The sequence below is a fragment of the Corythoichthys intestinalis genome, chromosome 5, assembly GCF_030265065.1.
Source record: "Corythoichthys intestinalis isolate RoL2023-P3 chromosome 5, ASM3026506v1, whole genome shotgun sequence".
NCBI lineage: Eukaryota > Metazoa > Chordata > Actinopteri > Syngnathiformes > Syngnathidae > Corythoichthys > Corythoichthys intestinalis.
In genome coordinates, this window is record NC_080399.1 from 33,062,124 (window position 1) to 33,089,505 (window position 27,382).

Consider the following 27,382-nt stretch of genomic DNA (forward strand, 5'->3'; position numbering starts at 1 on the left):
AACTGAACAGTACGAAAATTCACTCACCAAACTATTGCATTCTATATGTGTTTTTCAAGGCAGTCATTGAACGCAACATCCTCTGACGTTGGCTTTTCACTCTGGACTGCTATGAGTTGACCCAACTTCTGGTAAGGCCACTTAAAGACGTTCAACGTTTCTTTTTAGGTGGAAATAGACCGAATACATAAGAGTATTTTTTAACGACATTACGCGTTTTAGTCGATATTCTTTTTGACACTGTCACGCATGTATTCGGCACTTGTTTTGACAAATAGCATCGGCGGTTAGCTTAGAGGCTAAAACCACACGGTAACGTCATCTAAATACTGTACATGACAGCACATTTCTCAAACCTCAAAACGTACATAAAAACGAGCATACGTATCTTGGAGTCATGGGTTCTCCGTTATGGGGCAGGAAACAGCTGTTGGACAAGTAAGATGGCTAATGTCTAAATAAAAAAAACAACACGGACGCAATATTATGCCTTTCCCATACAAAAAGTACATTTTCATATGGTGGGTGTTCTGTTTCTAACAGTTCGACACATAACTGTCAGCATAATTGGCTCTCGTTTGAAATTTCAAGGTGAATCTAAAACGCACCACAGCTTATATTTACCTTAATTAACTTCTTTTAAGACATTAATTAACTCTGACTGCCATTGAAACCTCCCAGTCAAAATGGATTGGACGTCTAGAGCCGTCAATGGCACTTAAACATGAGCATTCACAGCCAGTCCTCCTAGTTAAAAGTTATTAAGTTTATTTTTAATTACGTTTTTCTGATTTATAATTTTACATATTCATTAAAATGTATATTAAAAAAAATACAATAATGCTTCATTATATAATTAGTGATACCCCAATCTGATATCCAGTATTGATATCAGCGCCCCATACCGATTTCGCGTCGGTCACACATTTGATCATAACCGCTGATCCAGTATTACTTCACTTTAGGAATTAATGATAGTAACGGAGCATCATGTAATATTTGTAAACAACATTTGTTGAGGATATACCAGCAGGGCTCCCTTTACATAAAAAATATGATCTGTCATTTACTGTTTGCAATATTTTTACTGGTCTAAAAATTTGAGATGGACTGATTATCGGCCGTGCCAATTATTGGCGCTGATATTTGGAAATTTGACATATTTAGATATTGGCCTTTTTTTTTAAAAATCCGATTTAGGCCGATATGGAAAAATCTATTTAAAACCGGGTTATTTTGGCTCAGATGCAGCCGCCACTCTCTCCTGCCTGCTGTCTCTTAGTATTCACCCCGTTCTCTGATTAGTTAAATTTAAAGTTATAACGAAGTTGAATTACTTCAGTTATATTGAATTTTTATTTATTTAGGCTGTATTGGCACCATGGAAAAAGTGCTTAGAAAATGGATTTCGTTCCACTGAAATGGATCTACATGACCTCTGCATTGTAATTTACAGACGTTGCTAATTACTACCAAAAAAAAAAGTTCTACTCACGGTTTCCAGTCATTTTTTAGTAATTAGCGTTTTCGTGTCGGTCTTTTTTTCCCCCGTGGCGCAGTGATATTGATACGGCGGAGTCGTATCGTCAGTGTGTGAAGCCATTTTAGGTCACGTGCACCAATAGGAGACGAGGACTGTTGCTATGCACTTCGAAAACAAACAATATGGCGGCGACCGTGTCAAGCTACGACACGAGCGAAGATGAACCAAAGATAAAACCGCATTCGGAATTTAGTCAAAAGGCATCGAAACGATGCTATATGCATCTCTCAACTGTCCAAGGGCGAAAAAGGGCAGGAATTTAGAAAAAACGTGCAGAGCCCGCGTGGTTGCGTCAGACAATGGCTTTCTCTCCAGGCTCCGTCGAAGGATCTTGCTGAAAATGCGTCGACTGGGATTTTTAACGACATTGACTACAGGTAAGCCACACACACGCCTTTTGTTGTGAATAACTATGGGAGTTGTGGGCTTCTGGTCAGATCACAATTGAAGTTAAGACTGGCAATGTGAGTTCTGGGCTGTAGCGGTCATTATTATGATGTTAGATTGTTAACTTTGAGCAAAAAGTTTAGATTGACAAATAACATAGTATTTAGTCTGTTTAACCGTAGTTCCAAAAACCTATTTGATAATTTTATTCAGGAAAAAATGGCAGAATGGACAAGCCTATATAATTTGGATTGGAAGATTATGTAAATATGATATGGATGAAACAGTTCTCACATGGTTTATGTGTGTGTGCGTGTTTTTCAGAACTGAAACACCCTTCACTGACAGCTGCAACTTCTTCTGTGAGACCGTCGTCCATTAAAAGATTAGAGTTGACCAGGAAGTGCTGCGAATGGACAAGCTTGTGGAAATATGGCTTTATTGGGACCATGGAAAAAGTGCTTAGAAAATGGATTTTTTTCAAAGACAATACCCTCCTAACTTAGTTACCAGCCAGAAATGTATCTTGATGTGAATACACAAAAATACAGATCTAGTGTTGCTGTTTTTGCTTGTTTTCGGTGTTATATTAATTCTGGCAACACAAAATCTTTATCAAATGTCATAAACACATCTACCAAACATTTGAAACAAGTATTGGTGCCTTAGTATACACATAGGTGAATTCAGAATGAGAAATGTAGCTAATTTCTTGAAGGAAACACTTCAACATTAATGATTTGCACCCAGCACAATGAAATATATATTGAATTAAGCTAAAGGCTTATGTGTCATATTAAAAATATCACAACCTACTATGCAATGAAATATATAAAATAAAAAATGCACGCCATGATCATAAATAGCTGAAAATCAACCCAATTGCTACCACACCCTCCTAAATGTGAATCATGGCAAAAATGGAATAAGACAAAAAAATTACAGGGTGATCAAAAATATAATGTGCCAAAATCATAACGTGATACTTAAAAAATGAAAGACATCACAAAAGAAGTGATGGACACGTGTTGAAGATAACTTCCAAGTTTTATTTCATGTTTCACAAGTGCTCAAATGTGAGCACACCCAGCAGCACGGACAAAATCAAGCCACGATGAGAATTCCTCTCAAACGTGTGCATGTCGCAGTTATTGTCTTGATTGCAACTGTTGTTCGATATTTCGCATCATCAGTACTTGCTGGACGTGTTGGTATGTTAAAGACAAAGTTCGTTATCCATCTTTATGGCACATAACGTATGTTATACACTAAGTGTATGTTCCACCACTTCCAGCAAATATTGATGACATGAAAGATTACATAACAGACGCAATCAACGCGGGAGGGAGGAATTCTCATGTCAACTTGATGTTGTCCATGCTGCTGGTGATGGCCATATTTGAGTACTATGAAAACATGAAATTAAACTTGGTTACTTCCTACATCTGTCCAAGGTAGTTTTTTTTTTTTTTTTTAATGTTTTTCGTTTTTGACATGGCATTTTGATTTTGGCACAGCCTTTTTTAATCACACTGTATATACACAAAAGTTTGGAATCATTGAAGTATGGTATTGTTGGTACACATTTATTTAAACATGGAAGTGTCTCATACTATAAAAATACACATTACACATACAAATATTGAAAAACGAAAAAAAAAATAAAATAAAATAAAAGAATAGTAAAACTGTACATGACAACATTACTCCTCAAAATCGCTTTACTCAAAGTCATCATCCCATCCAAGTGTCTTCTGTTTCTTTGGAAACATTCTCACATGCTTGGCACCGATATAAATTTAAGTTTAAGTTTTGCAGACATACAGGAACATCTTCCCATGTCACAATTGGTTGCCTTTCAACTACAGTTGACTACTTGCAAAACAGTATCAGGGGCAGGATTTTTAGTCATCCATGTCACTGCCAACTGCCCATCCTCAATGTCCCACCCATTCCCAATGGGTGAAGGGGCACACATTTTAACTGTCAGACAACGTTTCATAATTGCTGCTTGATAGTTTGCTGTCCTGCAATGTTGGTACAGAGCATCAGTTTTGGGGGGAATAGAATGTTCTGGCAAGACTGACGAGGCTATACAGAAAGATCTGCATTTGGCATCATTTTTGGCACATGACTGGCCAAACAGGTGGCACACGTATTTACACAACGTGTTAAATGTTTGTAGGTCAAGTTTAAAACTGCTGCCCAGCTTTGCAAACCCAGTCAGGTATTCTTTTTTATGACGTGCAAAAGAAAAGGTTTTTTTTTGCCTTTGCCATGAAAGGCACAAGCAGAGTCACAACCTGTGAATGTATGGATGCCAATGAGTGCTGAACACACACTAGTGCCAGGAGCTGCAGAGACCTTAGAGACGTCAGTCCTCGTTCTGTTGCCTCCTCCTGTGAAAAAATGCAATTTACACTGTAAATCTATCTGCAGACTTACAGCAATCACTGCCACGTCAGTATCAGGGCTTTTATTGACTACAGCTTGATGTTCTTGAGCCAAAAGGTTTATTTAACCATTGTCACCCATAACTGGTATGCAATAAAAAGTTATACTGGATTCACTTTCGACACACTGTACACTATATACATTTTATAACAAAGTGGTATTGATATCTGGGCTAAAAAATGGTATTGTTACAACACTAGTTTAAATAAGAATTTTTTGAGCATAAGTTAATAACAATTAACCTTGTAGTAAAGGCGTGCGTGTGGCTTACCTGTAGTGAATGTCGTTAAAAATCCCAGTCGACGCATTTTCAGCAAGATCCTTCAACGGAGCCTGGGGAGAAAGCCATTGTCTGACGCAACCACGCGGGCTCTGCACGTTTTTTCTAAATTCCTGCCCTTTTTCGCCCTTGGACAGTTGAGAGATGCATATAGCATCGTTTCGATGCCTTTTGACTAAATTCCGAATGCGGTTTTCTTATCTTTGGTTCATCTTCGCTCGTGTCGTAGCTTGACACGGTCGCCGCCATATTGTTTGTTTTTTAAGTGCATAGCAACAGTCCTCGTCTCCTATTGGTGCACGTGACCTAAAATGGCTTCACACACTGACGATACGACTCCGCCGTATCAATATCACTGCGCCACGGGGGAAAAAAAGACCGACACGAAAACGCTAATTACTAAAAAATGACTGGAAACCGTGAGTAGAACTTTTTTTTTGGTAGTAATTAGCAACGTATGTAAATTACAATGCAGAGGTCATGTAGATCCATTTCAGTGGAACGAACCAACACAATTTTGGCTCAGCCAATACAGCCTAATTGTGAAAAAATTCAGGGAGCTATTATTTTGAGTTACGTTTTTATTCAACTTTACAAGAGATGCTGCTGACCTTGAGAACTCCTTGTATTTTGTATTTTCTGTGGAAACTTTATAGGGAGATTTTTTAACCTTTTATTCAACTTTATAAGAGACGTTTCTGAGTCCAGGAAATTCAGGCACTTCTTGAGCTATTACTTTCTATTTGTGTGATTCAATAAACATGCTTTAGGCATTTCAATGAAGTTTAGTGTTGGCTTGATCCAAATTATTACGCCAATTTTTACACTTCTACTACAAATGAAAATCGACTCCAAAAATAGGTTATCAGCACCTCGAATTACTAACAATTGGTCCTGAAAAACCTATATTGGTCGATTTCTACTAAAAATATTGGCTTCTAATTGGTATCGCTATTGGCAAAACATCTTTCAGAAAGAAAAAAAAAATCACATTTTGGATCATGTACGCCTAACTTGTATACCAAATGTTAATATTGCATTACATTACATGAACCAAAATGTATTGTCCACATATGTGTAAGTTGTTGACCGAGCGGTCGTAAATTATTTTGAATTTTTTTCCCTCAATGAACAAAAACAGATACTTTTCCTATAGAAGGGTTGAATTGAAGATGATCATAACTGGACCCCTCCATTTTCTTTGCAGTTTCAAAGGTTTACAGATAAAACAGAGGAAATGTAAAGTCTCCATTCGATCATACATCTTAAATAAAGCGTGAATTTCATCATTCTAAATCATTTATTGATAATTTTACTCAATGCACACACAACTCAGCAAATCTAACAAGACATACAGTCAACAATAGCAAGATTGTTTACAGTTTGTTAAAAAAACTTGAGAGTAAGTTGTGCAGAAAGTATTCTAACACCGAAAAGTGGGAAATTCCAAGTTCAGAGACAGTCAAATCAAGTTCTGTTCCCACCTAATTTCAGTCCTGGGAATGCAGCCGCCGCTCCCACCCGAGGTGGTCCGAGAGCTGGTGCGCTCTTGCCTGCACAGAGATCCCGTGGCGGCCGATCTTCGCTGTAGCCTGTTTGTCGCTGCTGCCCAAAACTACAAAAAGGACTCTTTGCTTCGCCCCTTCCCTCCCCGATATGTTCACCGGGACAATAAAGACTTTGACACGCTGGTAAGATATACACCATTGTTCAAATGCAATACTTTAAACGAAAAACATGCACCATTGATGTTCCCAAAGTCAAACGTTTGCCTGTACAGTGGTACCTCTACATATGAAATTAATTTGTTCCAGAATAATCGTATGTCGAGCTTGAGTTTCCTATATGAATACATTATAATTTGATTAATTTAAGGCTGCAGCTATCAATTATTTAAGTAATCGATTAATCTATCAACTAGTCAGATCGAGCAATCGGATTGGGAACATTTCATGTGTTGCAGAATCAGTTTTATGAGATGTAGAACAAAGGCTCACAAAGATTGCACTTACAAAAGAGCATTAATTTCGAATACAAAATTCCACTATAATTTATTAAACTATGCAGAATTGCACAATAATTTCACAAGAGCAATAAATGAATTTAAAACTAAATCAAAATGCTCAAACAGTATTTAAAAAAACCAAATGAATAAGGATCTAAGTACAACAAACGAACAATCAGCTAACTTGCATCGCAAAGTCAATTAGCTCAAATGCTATAAAAAAAAAAAATTCTCACAATTCTCTTAACAAATCCTTCAAACACATATTCCGCTACATATACCTAAAAACTAAATTTCATTAAAAAACATATTTGCTCAAATAATCACTTATGTTGGCCTTAACAGGGAGCAGCTATATTCAACCATATTAAATGAGTTATGTCATAGTCACTGCTGCCACTAGAGAGCCGTGTATCCACCCAAATCAATAAAACTAAATGCAGCACTTTGAACACAAACCATTACAACGCCACTCCAATTAAACGAATCCTCAAGGCAGCAAAATTTGATTCAAAGCTTTGTTTTCTAATCGAATTGCAGGAGTTTATCGATTAATCGTTGCAGTACTAGATTAATTCGTTCCACAGCCCAAAAACCAACGCTAAATCCTTGATAAGTACTGCAGGTACAATTACAAATAGCAATTACACATAGCAAAACAAATAAATTATAACTACAAATCGGAATAATATAATATCAATAATGTAATGAATTGGGTTCTAATGTGGCGGTTGTGTTTTATGTGCTGTTACTGGATGCACAGTTTAACTGGAGAGAGAGGTGCGGAAGAGTGGGAAGTTTTTACTTCCTCTTTTCATGTTCATGTTGTTGTTGGCGTTGGCTACAGCGTACAGTAGCTGTCTTGTGTTGCACAGCTTCTGAAATAAATTATTACAAACCTGACGAACCTGGCAACTTCTTGCCAAAGTTACAGTAATAATAATAAGGAGAGTCATCCTCGAGATCTTGAACATATTTCGGCTTTATTGTTTAACCAGTACAATGACATGAAAACCACGCTAATATTTTTCTCTCATTTCCTTTTTAATTTCAATAATAAGCATCACCTTTTCCCTTTTTTCATCACCTTCACTAACCTTCTTGGGACCCATGATGATTTCTCTCACAAAATAATCAGCTGTGCGTCCATCTTGCCGGAAATCTATGAAATTGCGACTCTACCTTAAATCTTCGTATTTCATCATATACAGTATGTGCTGATTACCGGTTTATAGGTATACTGTGGTATGAAAGCGTCAAGGTTTCAAAACTGCAAAAATTTTCCGCCATACTGACCCTAAGGCAGTGCTTCTCAATTATTTTCTGTTACGCCCCCTCAAGGAAGACGTAAATGTTCTGCGCCCCCCCAAACTCTCTGCCGCCACTGTAAATAGTATCATTTGTCTATAAAATTACTATTATAAGTACGCCTGTGCCTAACATTGTCCTTTTTTTCTATTTAAGAAAAAAAGTAACATAGATCAACTTATAATAAAGTATACCTTTATTAACAATGGTTTGTTTGTAACAGGAAAGACTTAACGCGCATCAATTTGCCTGCATTTAAAAAAGTCACAGCCAAACTGTAAAATACATTCAAGGTACATTTTTGACCACTTGATACAGAAAAATAAAATGTAATAAAATCAGTAATTAAAAACAAATTCAAATTGATTAGAAACGTGAGGACAATATGCCCAAAAATTTGACCAAAAAAACAAAACTGAATTAAAGGGGAAAAAAAGTGTCTTTGAACAGAAGGACAGTTTTTTTTTTTGCTGCTCACCGTATCACCTCCTTTGCAATGGTGTCGGGTTATTTTGCACTGAGCAGGCTAACAGTGCTCACTGGTTTACTGATATAACAATGACAAAGCGGGACGATTGTTGGCAATAGTCGGCACGTTTTCGCTGAAAAACAAGCGGCTTATCAACGAGATTGGGGTATAATGTCTTTAAGTGGCGTCTTAATTGATTTGGCTTCCGGCTGTCCGCTATAATTATTTTTAGACACGGTAAAAAGTGGTCTTTCCTCATCTCCCACTGTATTAAAAGTCAAAGACAAAAGACAAACGGCACGATAGAAAGCGCATTCTCGGTGGCCAAGGGAGAACCGTAGGTGAGAGCGGTCGTCGTGACGATCCCAAGCCGAAAATGGCACTTCTCGGGCGGACACGTGACAACCGGAGAAGGTCGCTGCGTGAGTCCGGCAGGAAAACGGCTTTCAAAAAAAACGGCGCACACTCACAGCTCTTCATATCTCTTTTCTGTGTGCTCTTGCTTAGTTCAAAAATATTGCGCGCACCCTGAAAATGAGAGCGCCACTGCCACCGATTGAGTGGATGTGCAAGTACACTTTATTACAATACGGGGGGGAAAAAAAGCATGTTCCCCGAGGTCACATGCGCCACCCAGGGGGCGCGCCCCACTATTTGAGATGTACTGCCCTAAGGTATTAGCTATTTTTTATGTCCCAAAAATGCATGGAGAAATCCCTCGCTTGCAGCTGTAAGGCTCAACCCTCATCCACCGGCTGTTGCTCAGTGTCAGTGAGTCAGCTGTGCTACATGATGGCTGGAGGAGGTGAAACTCTTGAACTGTTTCCCCCCATGGGAAAAAAAAAACGCTGGTATGTGAATACTTCAGCTACATAAAAGTTACAGACGGCAGCGGCTTAGAGAAGGAGGGCCCACTGACATGTAAAACATGTTTGCGGAGGGTGGTTGCCGAGGAGGCATTACCTCCTATATGATTTTGCATTTATACCAAATTAAAGGTTAGTAAATACTGTGATGAACGTTTCCCACCAGCTATGAGAGTTCACGCCAGTGTGTTTAGTGTGTCTAGCGGTGGGAAAACATGTTTTTTTTTCTTTCTGGCAACTGTCTGTATTGAGAAAGAGAGTTGTTTGTATAATAATTTAAACATGATATGAGTCATACACGTGCTTTTTATGCAAAATAATTCAATTATTTTGGTTCTGATGGCAATAATGTTGGGCTGTGGGTTTAGGCTCACGGAATGCATTTAGTTGAATTTTAATTACAATTATTTTTTTTTATTTTAACTTAACATTATACTTATGTTCCAATTTGCTACTATGTTTTGAAAAATGAAAATCCTGTTCCATTAAAAAAAAGTATTTTTTTGTTTTTGTTTTTTTTTTAAACCAAGATATCTCAAAGTAACACAATTTAGAGCTGTAATTGCAATACCGTGAAACTCTGATATTTCGGCTTAGGGTTATTAACTGTCATAATTTCACACCAGCACATGTCTAGTCGTATATCGAATAGAAGTGTGCAAAATTTCCGATTCTTAGATTATTCGCGATTCGGCCGTGGAAGATTCGAGAACGATTCACAAACATCCAAATTCCGATTATTGAAAAATGCGAAGTAAAGCGGAAGTACACAACACTCAGCGTGCCGCGCGGTCTTCGGGACGGAACGGAGCGAGAGTAGCTAAACATCATGGTTCCCATTACCCGGCCCCTCGGGTAATGCCGATGCTCAACTCACGGCTCTAGCTCAACTCATGCAACGAGATAAAAAAACACAACAACATACCTGACTGCTGCCGAAAAGCTGCTACAAGTACATCCATATAGTGTTACGGTGGATATCATTTATATAGGACTAGATGCAATATAGATTCGGTAGTGTTAGCAGCACATCTACAAAAAGCTAGATGCGGGCGTTATAAACGGCCGCCATCTTAAAGCAGTACACTTCCCTGCAAGGCTGTTGTAGCGAACCTTCCAAGCAAACCTAATTAACTTTTTATCTAAAATACTCCTAAATCGGTAAAATATTGACTTGAATCTATCTTTAAAATAGTTTTAAAACTTTCACATGTCGAAAGTAGACAAAAGGGAAATTATGGAATAACGGGAGCAATTTTAACAAATTTAACGGTTGATTCACAACATTAAATTAATTGAATGTAGTGTAAAGCTGCTGATACAGAATGGGGACTGGAGTTTTTTATTTAATGTTATTTTTGTATATTTGTTTACGCTATATGTTAACTTGATACTGAAATAGTAGTGTGGTTTAGCCTGAGAGTATTTTTGAACAATTTTGGAACTAATGTACAAAACATTAACAAAAAGAAAAAAAAAAAGGAGTGGGGTGCATCAATAATCGTTTTATAATCGAATCGGAGCCTCTGAATCGTAATCGTAATCGAATCGTTAGGTGCCCAAAGATTCCCAGCTCTAATATCGAAGCGATCGTATGGTGAGGTACCACTGTGTACAGGTAGTCCCCGGGTTACGGACGAGTTCCGTTCCTACGCTGGTGACATAACCCAAATTTCCGCCTAAGTTGGAATCAACCCTTTAAGTACCCTTAAATACCACCTAAATCTCAAAATAACTATCCAAAAAACATGTATTATACATCATTGTCCTTGCCAAGACTTGTCGTTGGCGCTAAGTCCTAGCTAGTAATCTTTCCCCTCTCTCCCTCGACTGCGCGACTTCTTCATGGGAGCAAATGCGCTGTTCCTCGTGTGTGCACGTGCGCTCTTCTTTGCGCAAATACGTTCTTCGTGTGTACTTGCGCTCTTACTCGTGTGCGGAAGTACTACCTTCTCTACGCTTCTTCTGCCAATATAAGAGCATGCATCACAAAACAAAAGTCAACATTATGATCCAATGCACATTTCGCTGGAGCAGAACAGACATATTAATAAAATAAAGTAAAAAAAAAAAAAAAAGATACTGTTTACACGACTACAAAAAAAAAAAAAACGACTGGAGACACAATGGTGGATGAGACTCCGGCGTCGTCAAGTCGAAATCATGTAGGTTGCGTATGTCATAACCCGGGGACTACGTGTATTGTCATAGTAGCAATGTTATTCATATTTTCCATGGTGTGTGCGTGTGTGTATAGTTGGTAGATGTGAATTCCTTCCCTGGCGTAAGGGAGTTAGTCCGACTGCGTCCAGGAGAGGGTGAGCGCCATGTGGCACTTGCACACTGGATCCTCTCGTCCAAGAGTTTTGCTGTCAAGACACTACAGAAAGATGAGGTTATAACAGATTTATAATTACAATAGCATTGGTGAGCACCAACTCCATTTTATCCTTCCTCCACAGTATGGCAGACTTTGCGCCTTGACACAATGTGCCATCGATGCCGCCCCTGCACCTGACTTCCTGTTTGAGCTGGAGTACTGTGACCAATTGAATGTGCGATTTGAGCGGATGAGAGAGGATCGAGAGGTCTTCTATGCCTTCCACGGGAGTCGTCTGGAGAACTTTCATTCCATCATTCACAACGGGCTGCACTGTCACCTCAACAAGGTCAGCGATTGATGTTCTTCAATTATTCAATTAGTCGACAATGATTTTGATTAACCCTTCAGAGACATTGTTAACCTCAGAATTGTTCCAAATACCAGCACATTGGCTGCAACTGACGACGATAGACAGCCACTCCCATCGGTGCCATTCTTCCCAGTCAAAATGGATTGCATGGCAGTGAATAGTTTACCAGTAAATATTCTCTTGTTTATTTCTTAATTTTCAAAATGTTTACTAATTAAAATAATATATATTTTTTAAAGTAAATATTCTCTGATTAATCTATTTTCTAATTCCTTAAATGTTTATCCATCCATCATCTTCCGCTTGCTCCGGAGTCGGGTCGCGGGGGCAGCAGCTTTAACAGGGTAGCCCAGACTTCCCTCTCCACAGCCACTTCAACCAGCTCCTCCGGCGGGATCCAAAGGCGTTCCCAGGCCAGCCAAGAGACATAGGCTACGTTCATACTACAGGTCTTAATGCACGAATCCGATTTTTTCGTGTTTTTCCGACTCGAGTGAGGCATTAACTTGACGGTCTGAATGTGACAAGTCGCATAGAACTGGACCATTTCAAATCCGATCTGGGTCACTTTCGTATGTGGTTCAAATCCAATCTGGGCCACATTTTTCCAGACTGTCGCGGCGGTCTGTACTGTCCAGTCTCTCAAATCGGAATTCATGCAGCAATTACGTCATCAAAAAGCGAGAGAGACGCCACCGTAGCGGTGCAGCTGTGCGTAATTAGCGCCTAGCTTGCCTTGAACACGGCTTTTTAGGAAGGGTCGGACTTGACAACAGTCATACAAAAAAAAAATGGGTTGAGGATAAGCCTGAGAATGATCGGTTTTCTGTCTGCTCCATATAAGCATATTTCAACATTGCTTACACGGCCGAGAGTCGGGGCAAACTGCGCGTATGTGTGTGTGACATGCACGGACAGTGCGTGCATGCTATCGATCCATATACTTTGAATACAAGCCTAAACTGGGATTGTTTATGTCTGTTAGGTGTCCTCTTTTTAAAAAGCAAAAATTGATATCCCTGGAATGACTGATGACAGCCAGCATGTGTGGTCATTTGTTTTGATGCTTCTGCGCATGCGAGTCGTCTTGCTCAGCGCTTGTCGGACTGCGAATTAGTGCGCATGCGTAATACTTGAATGGTCTCAATGGACAAAGGCAGTCTGAACGGGCACGCCAAAAAACCAGATATGACAAAAAATCGGATTCGTGCATTAAGACCTGTAGTATGAACGTAGCCATAGTCTCTCCAGCGAGTCCTGGGTCGTACCTGGGGCCTCCCGCCGGTGGGACATGCCCGGAACACCTCTCCAGGGAGGTGTCCAGGAGGCATCCGAACCAGATACCCAAGCCACCTCAGCTGGCTCGTCTCAACGCGGAGGAATAGCGACTTGACGCCGAGTCCCTCCCGAATGACCGAGCTTCTCGCCTTATATCTTAGGGAGAGCCCGGACACCTTGCGGAGGAACCTCATTTTGGCCACTTGTATCCGGGATCTTGTTCTTTCGGTCACGACCCACAGCTCATGACCATAGGTGAGGGTAGGAACGTAGATCGTCTGGTAAATCGAGAGCTTTGCCTTTCGGCTCAGCTCCTTCTTCACCACTATGGACCCGTGCAGAGCATTACTGCAGATGCTGCACCAATCCGTCTGTCAATCTCCCGCTCCCTCTTACCCTCACTCGTGAACAAGACCCCAAGATACTTAAACTCCTCCACTTGGGCAGGATCTCATCCCCGACCCGGAGAGGGCACCCCACCCTTTTCCGACTGAGGACCATGGTCTCAGATTTGGAGGTGCTGATCTTCATCCCAACTGCTTCACACTCGGCTGCGAACCGCTCCAGTGAGAGTTGGAAGTCACGGCTTGATGAAGCCAACAGCACCACATCATCTGCAAAGAGCAGAGATTCAATGCTGAGGTCACCAAACCGGACCCTTCAACGCTTCGGCTGCACCTAGAAATTCTGTCCATAAAAATTATGAACAGAATCTGTGACAAAGGGCAGCCTTGGCGGAGTCCAACCCTCACTGGGAACTAATTCAACTTACTGCCGACAATACGGATCAAACTCTGACAACGGTAGTACAGAGACTGAACAGCCCTTACCAAGAAGCTGTGTACCCAGTACTCCCGGAGCACCCCCCACAGGACTCCCCAAGGCACAGGGTCGAACGCCTTCTCCAAATTCACAAAACACATGTAGACTGGTTGGGCGAACTCCCATGCACCCTCGAGGACCCTGCCGAGGGTATAGAGCTGGTCCACCGGGACGAAAACCACACTGCTCCTCCTGAATCAGGGATTCGACTTCCTGACGTACCCTCCTCTCCAGCACCCATGAATAGACTTTACTGGGGAGGCTGAGGAGTGTGATCCCTCTATAATTGGAACACACCCTCCGGTTCCCCTTCTTAAAAAGGGGGACCACCACTCCAATCTGCCAATCCAGATGCACTGTCCCCGATGTCCATGCGATGTTGTAGAGGCGAGTCAGCTACGACAGCCCCACAACATCCAGAGCCTTTAGAAACTCCGGACGGATCTCATCGACCCCCGGGGCCTTGCCACCGAGGAGCTTTCCAACCACCCCAGTGACTTCAACCCCCAGAGATCGGGGAGCCCACCTCGGAATCCCTAGACTCTGCTTCCTCAAAGGAAGGCGTGTCGGTGGAATTGAGGAGGGCTTCGAAGTATTCTCCCCACCGACTCACGACGTCCCGAGTCGAGGTCAGCAGTACCCCATCTTCACTATACACAGTGTTAATGGTGCACTGCTTTCCTCTCCTCAGACGCCGGATGGTGGACCAGAATTTCCTCGGAGCCGTCCAGAAGTCGTTTTCCATGGCCTTGCCGAACTCCTCCCGTGTCCGAGTTTTTTCCTCGCCGACCGCCGAGGCTACAGTCCGCTTGGCCAGCCGTTACCTGTCAGCTGCCTACGGAGTCCCACAGGCCAAAAAGGCCTGATAGGCCTCCTCCTTCAGCTTGATGGCATCCCTTACCGCTGGTCTTAAATGTTTATTATTTTTTTCAATACAAAAAAAAGAAAAAATGTAAATACTTATTTTTAATTATTCAAATTATTATTATATTTTTTACATTGTTTTTAAATAAAAAATGGGGGAGAACAGAAATATTTTAAAATTATTTTTAAAAGTATTACATATGTATATTTATTAGAGCTGTCAAACGATTAAAATTTTTAATCGAGTTAATTACAGCTTAAAAATTAATTAATCGTAATTAATCGCAATTAATCGCAATTCAAACCATCTATAAAATATGCCATATTTTTCTGTAAATTATTTATATTCTGTAAAATAAATTGTTGGAATGGAAAGATAAGACACAAGATGGATATATACAGTGGGGAGAACAAGTATTTGATACACTGCCAATGGGAAAATTCATTGGCAGTGTATCAAATACTTGTTCTCCCCACTGTACATTCAACATACGGTACATTGTAGTGGGCATTTCACTCTACTGTCATTTAAATCTGTCTATGCTGTCCTCACTCCGAAGCGTCTACTTTTTCCAAAGCTAGACAGCTAGTGAACGACGCCTTAATAATCAGACTTCTTCCTTTTTCATCTGATTTATTAATAAAATAGCCTCAAACCATTGTCCTCTTTAGACCGTCATAAAACTACAACAACAAAAAAAAGTACACAAGCATTGCATTAGCAACAACGTTAGCTTAGCACGCTATTCAGGTTCACTAAACATAAACAAAAAGCGTCTCATACAAAAAATAGAACATTTCGCTTACTAACATAATATGTACATTCTTTACAACAACCATACTTACGGACAGATCTTGTCCAAGGATCATATAAGCACAACATTACAATGTAGGCTTCAGCCCGAGACGTCATGCAGCCATATGAACTGACAAGAAAAAAAGAAACCATGTCGCAAAGCGACCACAAGAGTTCGCTGTTGTAATGCAGCACAAAAAGCCTTGCTGTAAAACTTACCAAAAGGCAGAATACTGTCTGAGCGGGACATGTGCGTTAATTGCGTCAAATATTTTAACGTGATTAATTAAAAAAATTAATTACCGCGCGTTAACGCGATAATTTTGACAGCCCTAATATTTATGTTAGATAAAAACAAAAAAAGGAAAAAAATGTAAGTATTTTCTTTTGTATCTATGTTTTCAATTTCTTTTCAAAGAAAAAATCCCAGTGTAATCTTAAATGTTTTTCTAGTAAAATAAAACAAAAAACATCCAATATTCTCTTTTTTTTATCTATTTCAACATGTTTCAATTTATAATTATTTGTAAATATAAAAAAACAAAAACAAAAGTACAGTGTACACCTGATTTCTTTAATATGAACACTGAAGGATGCAATTTATATGTTAACCTTTGACCCGACTAATCACCAAAATAATTGGCGATTAGCCGACCATCAAAATGGAGTATTTTCTGCGCCTTTGTCCGCATTGGTCTTTCGCGCCAATTTTTAGTTTTGTTGAATAGTGGTGACGTTTTAGGCCTGTTGATGACGAGTACATGCATGAGGCATCGGATACATATCCAATATATACAGTTCTGGCGAAAAGAATTGGCACCCCTGCAATTCTGTAGTGCTCAATTTCTCCCAGAAAGCGATTGCATTTACAAATGCTTTGGTAGTAACATCTTAATTTATTTTGCTTGCAATGAAAAAACACAAAATGACAAAAAAATTTTTTAATCATTATCATTTTATCGAAAAACTCCAAAAATTGTCCGGACAAAAGTATTGGCACCCTTTGGAAAAATCATATAATGCTTCACGAATTTGTGTAATTAACAGCACCTGTTACTCACCTGTGGCACACAAGAGGTGGTGGCAATAACTAAATCACACTTGCAGCCAGTTAAAATGGATTAAAGTTGACTCAACTTCTGTCTTGTCAACCCTATGTCTCTATCATTTTATCGAAAACTCCAAAAATGGGCCGGACAAAAGTATTGGCACCCTCAGCCTAATACTTAATAGCACAACCTTTAGACAAAGTAACTGCGAACAACCGCTTCCGGTATCCATCAATGAGTTTCTTACAATGCTCTGCTGGAATTTTAGACCATTCTTCTTTGGCCAACTGCTCCAGGTCTCTGAGATTTGAAGGGTGCCTTCTCCAAACTGCCATTTTCAGACCTCTCCATGGTTGTTCTATGGGATTCATGTCTGGACTAATTGCTGGCCACTTTAGAAGTCTCCAGTGCTTTCTCTCAAACCATTTTCTAGTGCTTTTTAAAGTGTGTTTTGGGTCATTCTCCTGCTGGAAGACCCATGACCTCTGAGGGAGACCCAGCTTTTTCACACTGGGCCCTGCATTATGCTGCAAAATTTGTTGGCAGTCTTCAAGACTTCAAAATGCCATGCACACGGTCAAGCAGTCCAGTGCCAGAGGCAGTAAAGCAACCTAAAACATCAGGGAAACTCTGCCATGTTTGACTGTGGGGACAGTGTTCTTTTGTTTGAAGGCCTTGTTTTTTTCCCCTGTAAACTCTATGTTGATGCCTTTTCCCAAAAAGCTCTACTTTTGTCCCATCTGAACAGAGAACATTCTTCCAAAACGTTTTTGGCTTTCTCAGGTAAGTTTTGGCGAACTCCAGCCTGGCTTTTTTATGTCTCAGGGTCAGAAGTGGGGTCTTCTTGGGTATCCTACCAGAGTCCCTTTTCATTCAGACGCCGACGGATAGTACGGGTTGACACTGTTGTACCCTTGGACTGCAAGATAGCTTGAACTTGTTTGGATTTTAGTAGAGGTTCTTTATCCACCTTCCGCACAATCTTTCGTTAAGCCTTGAGATTGCCCATGCTTCCTCACAGTTTTGCTTCTCAAGTCCTCTTCTTTCCTCCATGCTCATAGTCATACACACAAGGACACAAGACAGAGGTTGAGTCAACTTTAATCCATTTTAACTGGCTGCAAGTGTGATTTAGGTATTGCCACCACCTGTTATGTGCCACAGGTAAGTAACGGGTGCTGTTTTTTACACAGATTTGAAAGGCATCACATGATTTGTGCCAATATGTTTGTCTGGCCCATTTTTGGAGTTTTGTGTAAAATGATAATGATTAAAAAAAATTTATTCTCTTTTGTGTTTTCATTGCAAGCAAAATAAATGAAGATATTACACCAAAGCATTTGTAATTGCGATCGTTTTCTGGGAGAAATTGAGCAGTATCTGACAGAATTGCAGGGGTGCCAATACTTTTGGCCACCAGCGTATCTACACAATAAAGAAGCCCAGGTCGGTTGGAAAAAAGAAAATCAGAATTTAACTGTTCTCATTGCATGAAAAATTCTGATGCGTGTCACATACGAGCAAAGACCTTGGAATTGAAAGGCACTGTGAAGATAGCCTTGACCTTATTTTCTTTTTTTTTTGTGTGTAACATACAGAACTCTGTGTTTGGAGAGGGCACCTACCTCACCAGTGACCTAAGCATGGCTGTACTCTACAGTCCCCACAGCAGCGGTTGGCAGGAAAGCATCCTGGGGCCACTGCTCAGCTGCATCGCCTTGTGCGAAGTCATCGATCACCCTGACGTCAAGTGTCAGGTCAAGAAAAAAGGTCCGTCAATATTTCGTCATCCCCCCGTGTGAAGCTTCACAAGTTAACACGAGCTTATCTCACCCACGTCAGATTCCGAAATGGTTGACCGACAGCGCTTGAGGGCCAAGAACAGCGAGGCAGGGGACGTGCCCGAGAAGTACTTTGTGGTCACAAATAATCAGCTTCTACGTGTCAAGTATCTGCTGGTTTACTCTCAGAGGAGACACATGTCCAGGTAAATCAACTAAAAATAATGAGACTTCACTCGGTACGGTATGTATTATCAACCTTTGGGTTATTGAGCTTTACAATATTGGGAAGGACAACATAGAGTATTAGTGACTAGGAGTGCAAACATTAATTAATCTGGATCGATATATTGACTTGTTTAGCACACAACAAGAGGTAGTGTTTTTTTTTTTTTTTTTTTTTTTAAGATTTTTTTTAGAATTACACAATGGGAAGAACATTTCAAAAGCCTCGTTTTTTTTTTTTATTAGGTGCATGTTATTTACATAAAAATTAAAAAGATCAGGAAATCCAGGCGCACAAAAGTTGCATACAGTTTTTGCTAAAAATGTATAGTTCCACTAAAATTTGATGTAAACATTCTAGGGCTGTCCCAAACGATTATTTTTCTCCCGAATAGTCTGCAGACTTTTTTAACGATTAGTCGACTAGTGTAGTAATTTTTTTTAATGAACTTTTTTTTTTAACTCTCAACTAATTTTTTGTTCACGATTCTTAATTCACAAAAATATTTTGGAACACTTCTATTTAAGTACAAATAAACACATCGATAACAATAATAAGTCACAAATAAACAATGAGGTCAATGATAGCATTAACTAGTGCAAAAGAATGGAATGTAAACAGATTCGGAACACTGTGACTTCACTTTTTCAACAGGATCAAAACAATTCTTTCTGTCACTTTTTGTGGTGTGTCTATGTTGTTCTCAGCATTAGAGTGAGCACCAGCAGAGTAGATAAATAAATGTCACATATCTCTGGAGGTGAAAAAAACTTAATGATGCACGTTGATACGACGCTACGAGGGAGTATTAGGGCCAAATAAATACATTTAAAAAAGAACAAGATTAAAATCGTAATATTGCTACGGGGGAGAAAAAAAGTCGCATTATTACGTAGGGGTAATGTAGCTGTGTGCTGCTACGCACTTCTTATACAACGGGGCAAATAAGTATTTAGTCAACCGCTAATTGTGCAAGTTCTCCCACTTGAAAATATTAGAGAGGCCTGTAATTGTCAACATGGGTAAACCTTAACCATGAGCGACAGAATGTGGGAAAAAATAAGAAAATCACATTGTTTGATTTTTAAAGAATTTATTTGCAAATCATGGTGGAAAATAAGCATTTTGTCAATACCTAAAGTTCATCTCAATACTTTGTTATGTACCCTTTGTTGGCAATAACGGAGGCCAAACGCTTTCTGTAACTCTTCACAAGCTTTTCACACACTGTTGCTGGTATTTTGGCCCATTCCTCCATGCAGATCTCCTCTAGAACAGTGATGTTTTGGGGCTGTCGTTGGGCAACACAACTCCCTCCACAGATTTTCTACTGGGTTGAGATCTGGAGACTGGCTAGGCCACTCCAGGACCTTGAAATGCTTCTTACGAAGCCATTCCTTTCTTGCCCTGGCTGTGTGTTTGGGATCATTGTCATGCTGAAAGACCCAGCCACGTATCATCTTCAATGCCCTTGTTGATAGAAGTAGATTTTCACTCAAAATCTCTCGATACATGGCCCCATGCATTCTTTCCTTTACACAGATCAGTCATCCTGGTCCCTTTGCAGAAAAACAGCCCCAAAGCCTGATGTTTCCACCCCCATGCTTCACAGTGGGTATGGTCTTCTTCGGATGCAATTCAGTATTCGTTCTCCTCCAAACACGAGAACCTGTTTCTACCAAAAAGTTCTGTTTTGGTTTCATCTGACCAGAACACATTCTCCCAGTCCTCCTCTGGATCATCCAAATGCTCTCTAGCGAACCGCAGACGGGCCTGGACGTGTACTTTCTTCAGCAGGGGCACACGTCTGGCAGTGCAGGATTTGAGTCCCTGGCGGCGCATTGTGTTACTGATAGTAGCCTTTGTTACTGTGTGGTTCAAGCTCTCTGTAGGTCATTCACTAGGTCCCCCCGTGTGGTTCTGGGATTTTTGCTCACCGTTTTTGTTATCATTTTGACGCCATGGGGTGAGATCTTGCATGGAGCCCCAGAATAACCCAGATCGAGGGAGATTATCAGTGGTCTTGTATGTCTTCCATTTGTTAATAATTGCTCCCACAGTTGATTTCTTTACACCAAGCGTTTTACCTATTGCAGATTAAGTCTTCCCAGCCCGGTGCAGGTCTACAATTTTGTCTCTCTTGTCCTTCGACAGCACTTTGGTCTTTGCCATAGTGGAGTTTGGAGTGTGACTGACTGAGGTTGTGGACAGGTGTCTTTTATACCAATAATGAGTTAAAACAGGTGCCATTAATACAGGTAACGAGTGGAGCCTTGTTAGAACTCGTTAGAAGAAGTGAGACCTCTTTGACAGCCAGAAATCTTGCTTGTTTGTAGGCGACCAAATAACTTGTTTTCCACTCTAATTTGGAAATAAATTCTTTAAAAATCAAACAATGTGATTTTCTGTTTTTTTCCCTCCACATTCTGTCTCTCATTATTGAGGTTTACCCATGTTGACAATTACAGGCCTCTCTAATCTTTTCAAGTAGGAGAACTTGCACAATTGGTGGTTGACTAAATATTTATTTGCCCCACTGTACATTAGCTGACATTAGCCCCCAGTACCTTGTCGTACGACCCAAAAAGCAACTTAAATTAACAATTAAAGTCGTTAAATGGACTTAGGATCCGCCAGCTTGTTGTCTCCTGTTGCTTCAAAAATTATACCCGGGTGACGGCGGTTTAGGTGTTCATTCACGGCCGATGTGCTGCCGTGGTATGCTAGCTTAACATTAGAGACTGCACAGTGTACCCTCCTTTGTTTTGTTGAAATACGTCCATGCTTTGGTCACTCTGGTGCGCTTTTTTGGCTTTGTGCCGCTTTCCCCGTTTGAATCTCGAGCGTCCGCCATTCTCAACTTTCCACGCACATATTTTTTAAACCCTTTATTAACCATCGACGGGATGGTGTGCTCGTCGACACATTCACGTCATCGATGACGTTAACTAGTCGGACCAGCGCAAAAACATTCTCATTTATTTCCAATTGACCCGTTCATATATAATGAGGAAAAAATGAACCTATATTAAATGGAAGTGACCAATGAAAAGGAAGTAAATACTCAAAAATCAGCAGGAAATTATCCAAAATGTGCAGAAAGTGACCCTGGAATGCTGCAAAATGTGCAGAAATTGACCTGTAAAGACCTTAGAATTAACAAGGAAGTGAGCCAGAGTTGACTGCCATTGACTACGGTAGATGTCCAATCATTTAAACTGGGAGGACTGGCTGTTGATGGCACTTGACGTCCAATCCATAGTGACTAGGAGGAAAGGACAAACGTTCATTTGCCCCTCCTAGTCAAAATGAGTTGGCGATCTAGCGCCGTCAGCGGCAGCCAATAAGTAATGGATTTTAACGCTGAATCTGCCTCAATTTTAACTAGTAATTTTTGTACAAACCTGGTGTTTTTGTGGATTGTGTAGTTCATTGTTGCCGTTTTTCCCCCCAACAGACATTCCCGCAACACCTCATGGTTTCTCAGGCACCACTTTGCCATAATGATGAGTCTCTACCTTCTGCTGCTTATATTCATCAGCACGGTCAACTCCAACACCTTCATGTCCTTTTGGAACAGACGCTTCAGATGACCGTTCGGCTGTGCCTTTTTGTCGGGACTGTGACTGAAGGCCTCGCCAACACGGACCGCACATTTTGATACTGTTCGCTTTTCCTCCATGAGCACTCTCTTGTTATGCAAAAATGATACTACAATACATTTGTAGTACACAACATTATTTGCAAGTGTGCAGCATGGAATTGAGTTTTTCAGCTTTTATTAAATAGCTTGCACATTCTAATAGAAATATAGTGGAACGTCTAAAGTCAAATTTATGGGGGACAATCAACCTCTTACTGTATTAAAATTCAGTGCAAAGAAGAAAAACACAAAATACACCTTATCTTACCTTACTCTTGCTCTGAAAGGTCAAATTAAAGGTGTAAGGAAACAATTCATTATGCATTTCAATCAGAGGTGGGTAGTAACACGTTACATGTACGCCATTACATTTACTTTAACTATTTGAGAAAAATGTACTTCCATAAGTAGTTTTACTAAACCATACTTTTTACTTGAGTAGATTTGTGGAGGAAAAAAACGCTAATCTTACTACGCTACGTTGGGCTGCACAAAGAGTCGCTACATTTTTCCTCTATATTCTAAATATTTGTTTTTTTTTTCGAAAAGCTCTACCAATTTTACCAATGAAACATCGCTACAATAATCACGACTCCATTATACCAATCATACGCAAGCTTGTCGTTTTATGATCACGCCAGCCTTTTCAATCACGTGGCATCTTCAAAGCACCGTAAAAAATGAAGTATTTGACAGATCGCTGCCCTCAACATGACTCGAAAGCGCGGATTTAAACCTCTCTCCCAGTTTTATTTGGCGCCGATTGACCGCTGAAAAATGGAGATATGATCCTTTTAATTTCATAATAGTGACAAAGAATTATTCACAGTTCAAGCTAGGAACTATTTTCTCCACTAGGCGGCCTTCATGCTCATTGGACAAATAATGCTTCATTTGTCATTTTATTTTTTCTCTTGCCGGAATTATTATTTTTTTGTATTTCGTTGGCTTAATGTGGTTATGTAATGGGTTATAGTACAGTATCATAATAACAAAAGTTCATATAGATAACTTTGTGTTGAGAAAAGAAATACCATTGTTTAAAAAAAATAAAAAATGTAAGAAGTTACTCACAATGTTACTCATTACTTGAGTATTCTTTTCACTGAATACTTTTTACCTGAGTACATTTTTTGGCTGACTACTTTTGCTTGAGTAATCTTATTTTTGAAGTAACGCTACTCTTACTTGAGTAAAATTTGTCGCTACTCCACCCACCTCTGATGTTATTATACTGCTTACCTTTACACTTGCATGACAGTTAAGAATGTTGAAAGGCAACCTAAAATATAGCCTGAGATGAACCAGCACTAGCTGTTTTTCCCACCCCAAGATTTCCTAAGAGGTAATAACTTTTCGAACCTGAAGAAATGACTTGATTTTGTTTGAACTAAAAAAGTTCCACTGTGGTTAATAAAAAGCAGAGATGGCAAAAGTATATATCCTCAGTTAAAAAGTAGAACTGATTGAATGCCTAAAAGGGACTAAATGGTTTGTCACTTTTTTACTCGCAAACCTAAAACTCGTGCATGGCGCGCATGGTTGTACATGCAAAAATTAAGTTGATAGGAATTTTGAAAGTATGACTATTGTGCTACTATCGGCCATTTATTAACAATAATTAAAACCGAGTCTTGGAAAAAGGCTGTTAAAAAATATTAACAAACAAAAAAAATACAATGAAATTTAGTTTAATGGAAGAGAGATGAGATTGTTTGTTTGTTCACGCATTGATGCTAAGATGCCATTGAGCTTTCAACCATTTCACCAGATTTGGTTAAAATGCAGTTGACCTACAGTGGGGCAAATAAGTGTTTAGTCAGCCGACAATTGTGCAAGTTTTCCTACTTGAAAAGATTAGAGAGGCCTGTAATTGTCAACATGGGTAAACCTCAACCATGAGAGACAGAATGTGGGGGAAAAAATCACATTGTTTGATTTTTAAAGAATTTATTTCCAGATTGGAGTGGAAAATAAGTATTTGGTCACCTACAAACAAGCAAGATTTCAGGCTGTCAAAGAGGTCTAACTACTTCTAACGAGGCTCCTCTCGTTACCTGTATTAATGGCACCTGTTTTAACTCTTTGGTATAAAAGACACCTGTCCACAACTTCAGTCAGTCACACTCCAAACTCAATAGGTAAAACGCTTGGTGTAAAGAAATCAACTGTGGGAGCAATTATTAGAAAATAGGACATTCAAGACCACTGATAATCTCCCTCGATCTGGGGCTCCATGCAAGATCTCACCCCGTGGCGTCAATATGATAAGAACGGTGAGCAAAAATCCCACAACCACACGGGGGGACCTAGTGAATGACCTACAGAGACCTGGGACCACAGAAACAAAGGTTACTATCAGTAACACAGTGCGCTGCCAGGGACTCAAATCCTGCACTGCCAGACGTGTCCCCCTGCTGAAGAAAGTACACATCCAGGCTCGTCTGCCATCCGCTAGAGAGCATTTGGATGATCCAGAAGAGGACTGGGAGAATGTGTTATGGTCAGATGAAACCAAAATAGAAGTTTTTGGTGGAAACACAGTTCCTCTTGTTTGGAGGAGAAAGAATACTGGATTGCATCCGAAGAACACCATACCTACTGTGAAGCATGGGGGTGGAAACCTCATGCTTTGGGGCTGTTTTTCGGCAAAGGGACCAGGACGACTGATCTGTGTAAAGGAAAGAGTGAATGGGGCCGTGTATCGAACGATTTTGAGTGAAAATCTTCAATCAGCAAGGGCATTGAAGATGGGATGTGGCTGGGTCTTTCAGCAGGACAATAATCCCAAACACACAGCCAATGCAACAAAGGAGAGGCTTCGTAAGAAGCATTTCAAGGTCCTGGAGTGGCCTAGCCAGTTTCCAGATCTCAACCCCATAGAAAATCTGTGGAGGGAGTTGAAAGTCCATGTTGCCTAACGACAGCGCCAAAACATCACTGCTCTAGAGGAGATCTGCATGGAGGAATGGGCCAAAATACCAGCAACAGTGTGTGAAAAAATTGAAGAGTTACAGAAAACGTTTGGCCTCAGTTATTGCCAACAAAGGGTACATACGTAACTAAGTATCGAGATGAACTTTTGGTATTGACCAAATACTTATTTTCCACCATGATTTGCAAATAAATTCTTTAAAAATCAAACAATGTGATTTTCTGGGTTTTTTTCCCACATTCTGTCTCTCATGGTTGAGGTTTACCCATGTTGACAATCACAGGCCTCTCCAATATTTTCAAGTGGGAGAACCTGCACAATTAGTGGTTGACTAAATTACTTATTTGCCCCACTGTATGTGTACTTTTTCTATATTTGTTTGTAGCACGGTTTAAGCCTGGCAGCCCGTCACTCATAAGGCATTGGGGAATCCATGGTTACCCTGGAACCATTTTGCTGGCTTTGGCTAAGATGTTTCTTACTTAAATAAAATGTGTTACCAAAAAAATCGACTTAACCCTTGATAGAGCAAGTGACTATTTTTGGCAATTAAACAAAACAAAAAAAATACTCCATACTCACGTCCACATACGGGAGCACTACATTTATTCACGAGTATGGGTGTCATTTTTAAGAAAAATAATCACCGTAAATTTCGTCGTTATTTTTCCCTTCGTTTTGAATCCTCCGTCTTATAGTCCAGTGCGGTTTATTTGTTGATGTATTTGGGTTAATAGGTAACACTTTATTTTGCAGCGGCGTCAAAGGACTGTCAAAAGATCGTCATAATTATGACATGACACTGTCATCGGCATTACTGAATGTGTATGACAGATGTCATTAAGTGTCATCCGACAAATTATGTCACTAACTCCATTTAGATGTCCAGCTCGGATCTTTTACATCCATTCAAAAGTTGGATAATTTGCCGGATAACACTAAATGACATCTGTCATAAGCATTCATTAATGCGCATAACAGTGTCATGTCATATTTATGATTGTCTAATGACAGTCTTACGGCGATACTGTCAAATAAAGTGTTAGCAAATACCATAACTAGCAATTTATGAAACAACAGGAACAGTAACAGAAGAAATAATTAGCAGAGAACATGAATTTTGATTGTTATTTACATCTGTAGCGCTGGAGTGCATGCTAGGAGGCATGTTGGACAACAACAGTGTTGACAGCAGGTGGCAGCAGAGGTTGACTGTCTCCCCCAAGGGAGCAAGGATGGCCAAATAAAGCTTCTTGAAGCTATGAAGCTTTGCAGCCAATTGGTTCAAAGGTCTTACGACAGTCTTATGACGCCGCTGTCAAATAAAGTGTTACTGGTTAATATCTTCTGGTGTAATTATCCCATAATACAGTGAGGACAGCTGCGGCAAATAGTCCAGAGGGGTTATCTATGAACAAATGCCATTTTAGTGTCAAATTTGGTGGGTGGCAGCTTATAGTCAGGCTCGCTTTATAGTGTGAAAATTACAGTAATCATAATTTTTACATACATTTTATAAATTGTGTAAAATGGTTATGACCACCAGTAGAACTAGTTTTTTCCCCCATTCACAGTACTTAAATAATTGCCTGCTATTGACGATGAACATCCAATTTAAACTTGGAGGCCTGTGAATGGTCTTAGTACCATTGAAGGCACTTGATATTGTGAGGGGTCAAAGTGGATTGGGCGGCAAATGAGTGTCTTATAAAGGGTTACATCGTTTTAATTACACTGCAATTTTTTTTATTCCACTGTTGTATGACTATGAGGATTGTTAAAAATGCCTATTTTAATTGTGTACTAATCATTTCCACATGTATTAAATACAGCAATAAGTGAATGTAATCAAGTCCTCTAATCCAGGAATTATATGTAATAAAATGTATTCGATTTGTAGTGGTCTCTGACTCGTCTACCTGTACATTACTCAGACAGGTCTTCAGTAGGGTTGCCACCTTTCAGAAATAGAAATAAGGGACG

The 27,382-nt window shown here is 39.9% G+C and overlaps 1 protein-coding gene across 1 annotated transcript; it reads left to right on the forward strand.

Moving 5' to 3' along the window:
* Positions 1-45: 45 nt before the first annotated feature.
* On the forward strand, positions 46-27,298 carry parp16 (poly (ADP-ribose) polymerase family, member 16). Its single transcript, XM_057836836.1, has 7 exons — positions 46-131; positions 6,159-6,355; positions 11,570-11,707; positions 11,775-11,981; positions 18,413-18,584; positions 18,657-18,801; positions 22,279-27,298. The coding sequence occupies exons 2-7, from the start codon at positions 6,167-6,169 to the stop codon at positions 22,412-22,414; spliced, it is 987 nt and encodes a 328-aa protein (XP_057692819.1). The 5' UTR covers positions 46-131; positions 6,159-6,166; the 3' UTR covers positions 22,415-27,298.
* The last annotated feature ends 84 nt before the right edge of the window (positions 27,299-27,382 follow it).

What these genes read in the sequence shown, in the direction of transcription:
- parp16 (XM_057836836.1), top strand. Translation starts at nt 6,167, where the DNA reads ATGCAGCCGCCGCTCCCACCCGAGGTGGTCCGAGAGCTGGTGCGCTCT. An exon ending in AGACACTACAGAAAGATGAG is followed by an intron (nt 11,708 to 11,774) that starts GTTATAACAGAT and finishes CTTCCTCCACAG; the next exon opens with TATGGCAGACTTTGCGCCTT. An exon ending in GTGTCAGGTCAAGAAAAAAG is followed by an intron (nt 18,585 to 18,656) that starts GTCCGTCAATAT and finishes CACCCACGTCAG; the next exon opens with ATTCCGAAATGGTTGACCGA.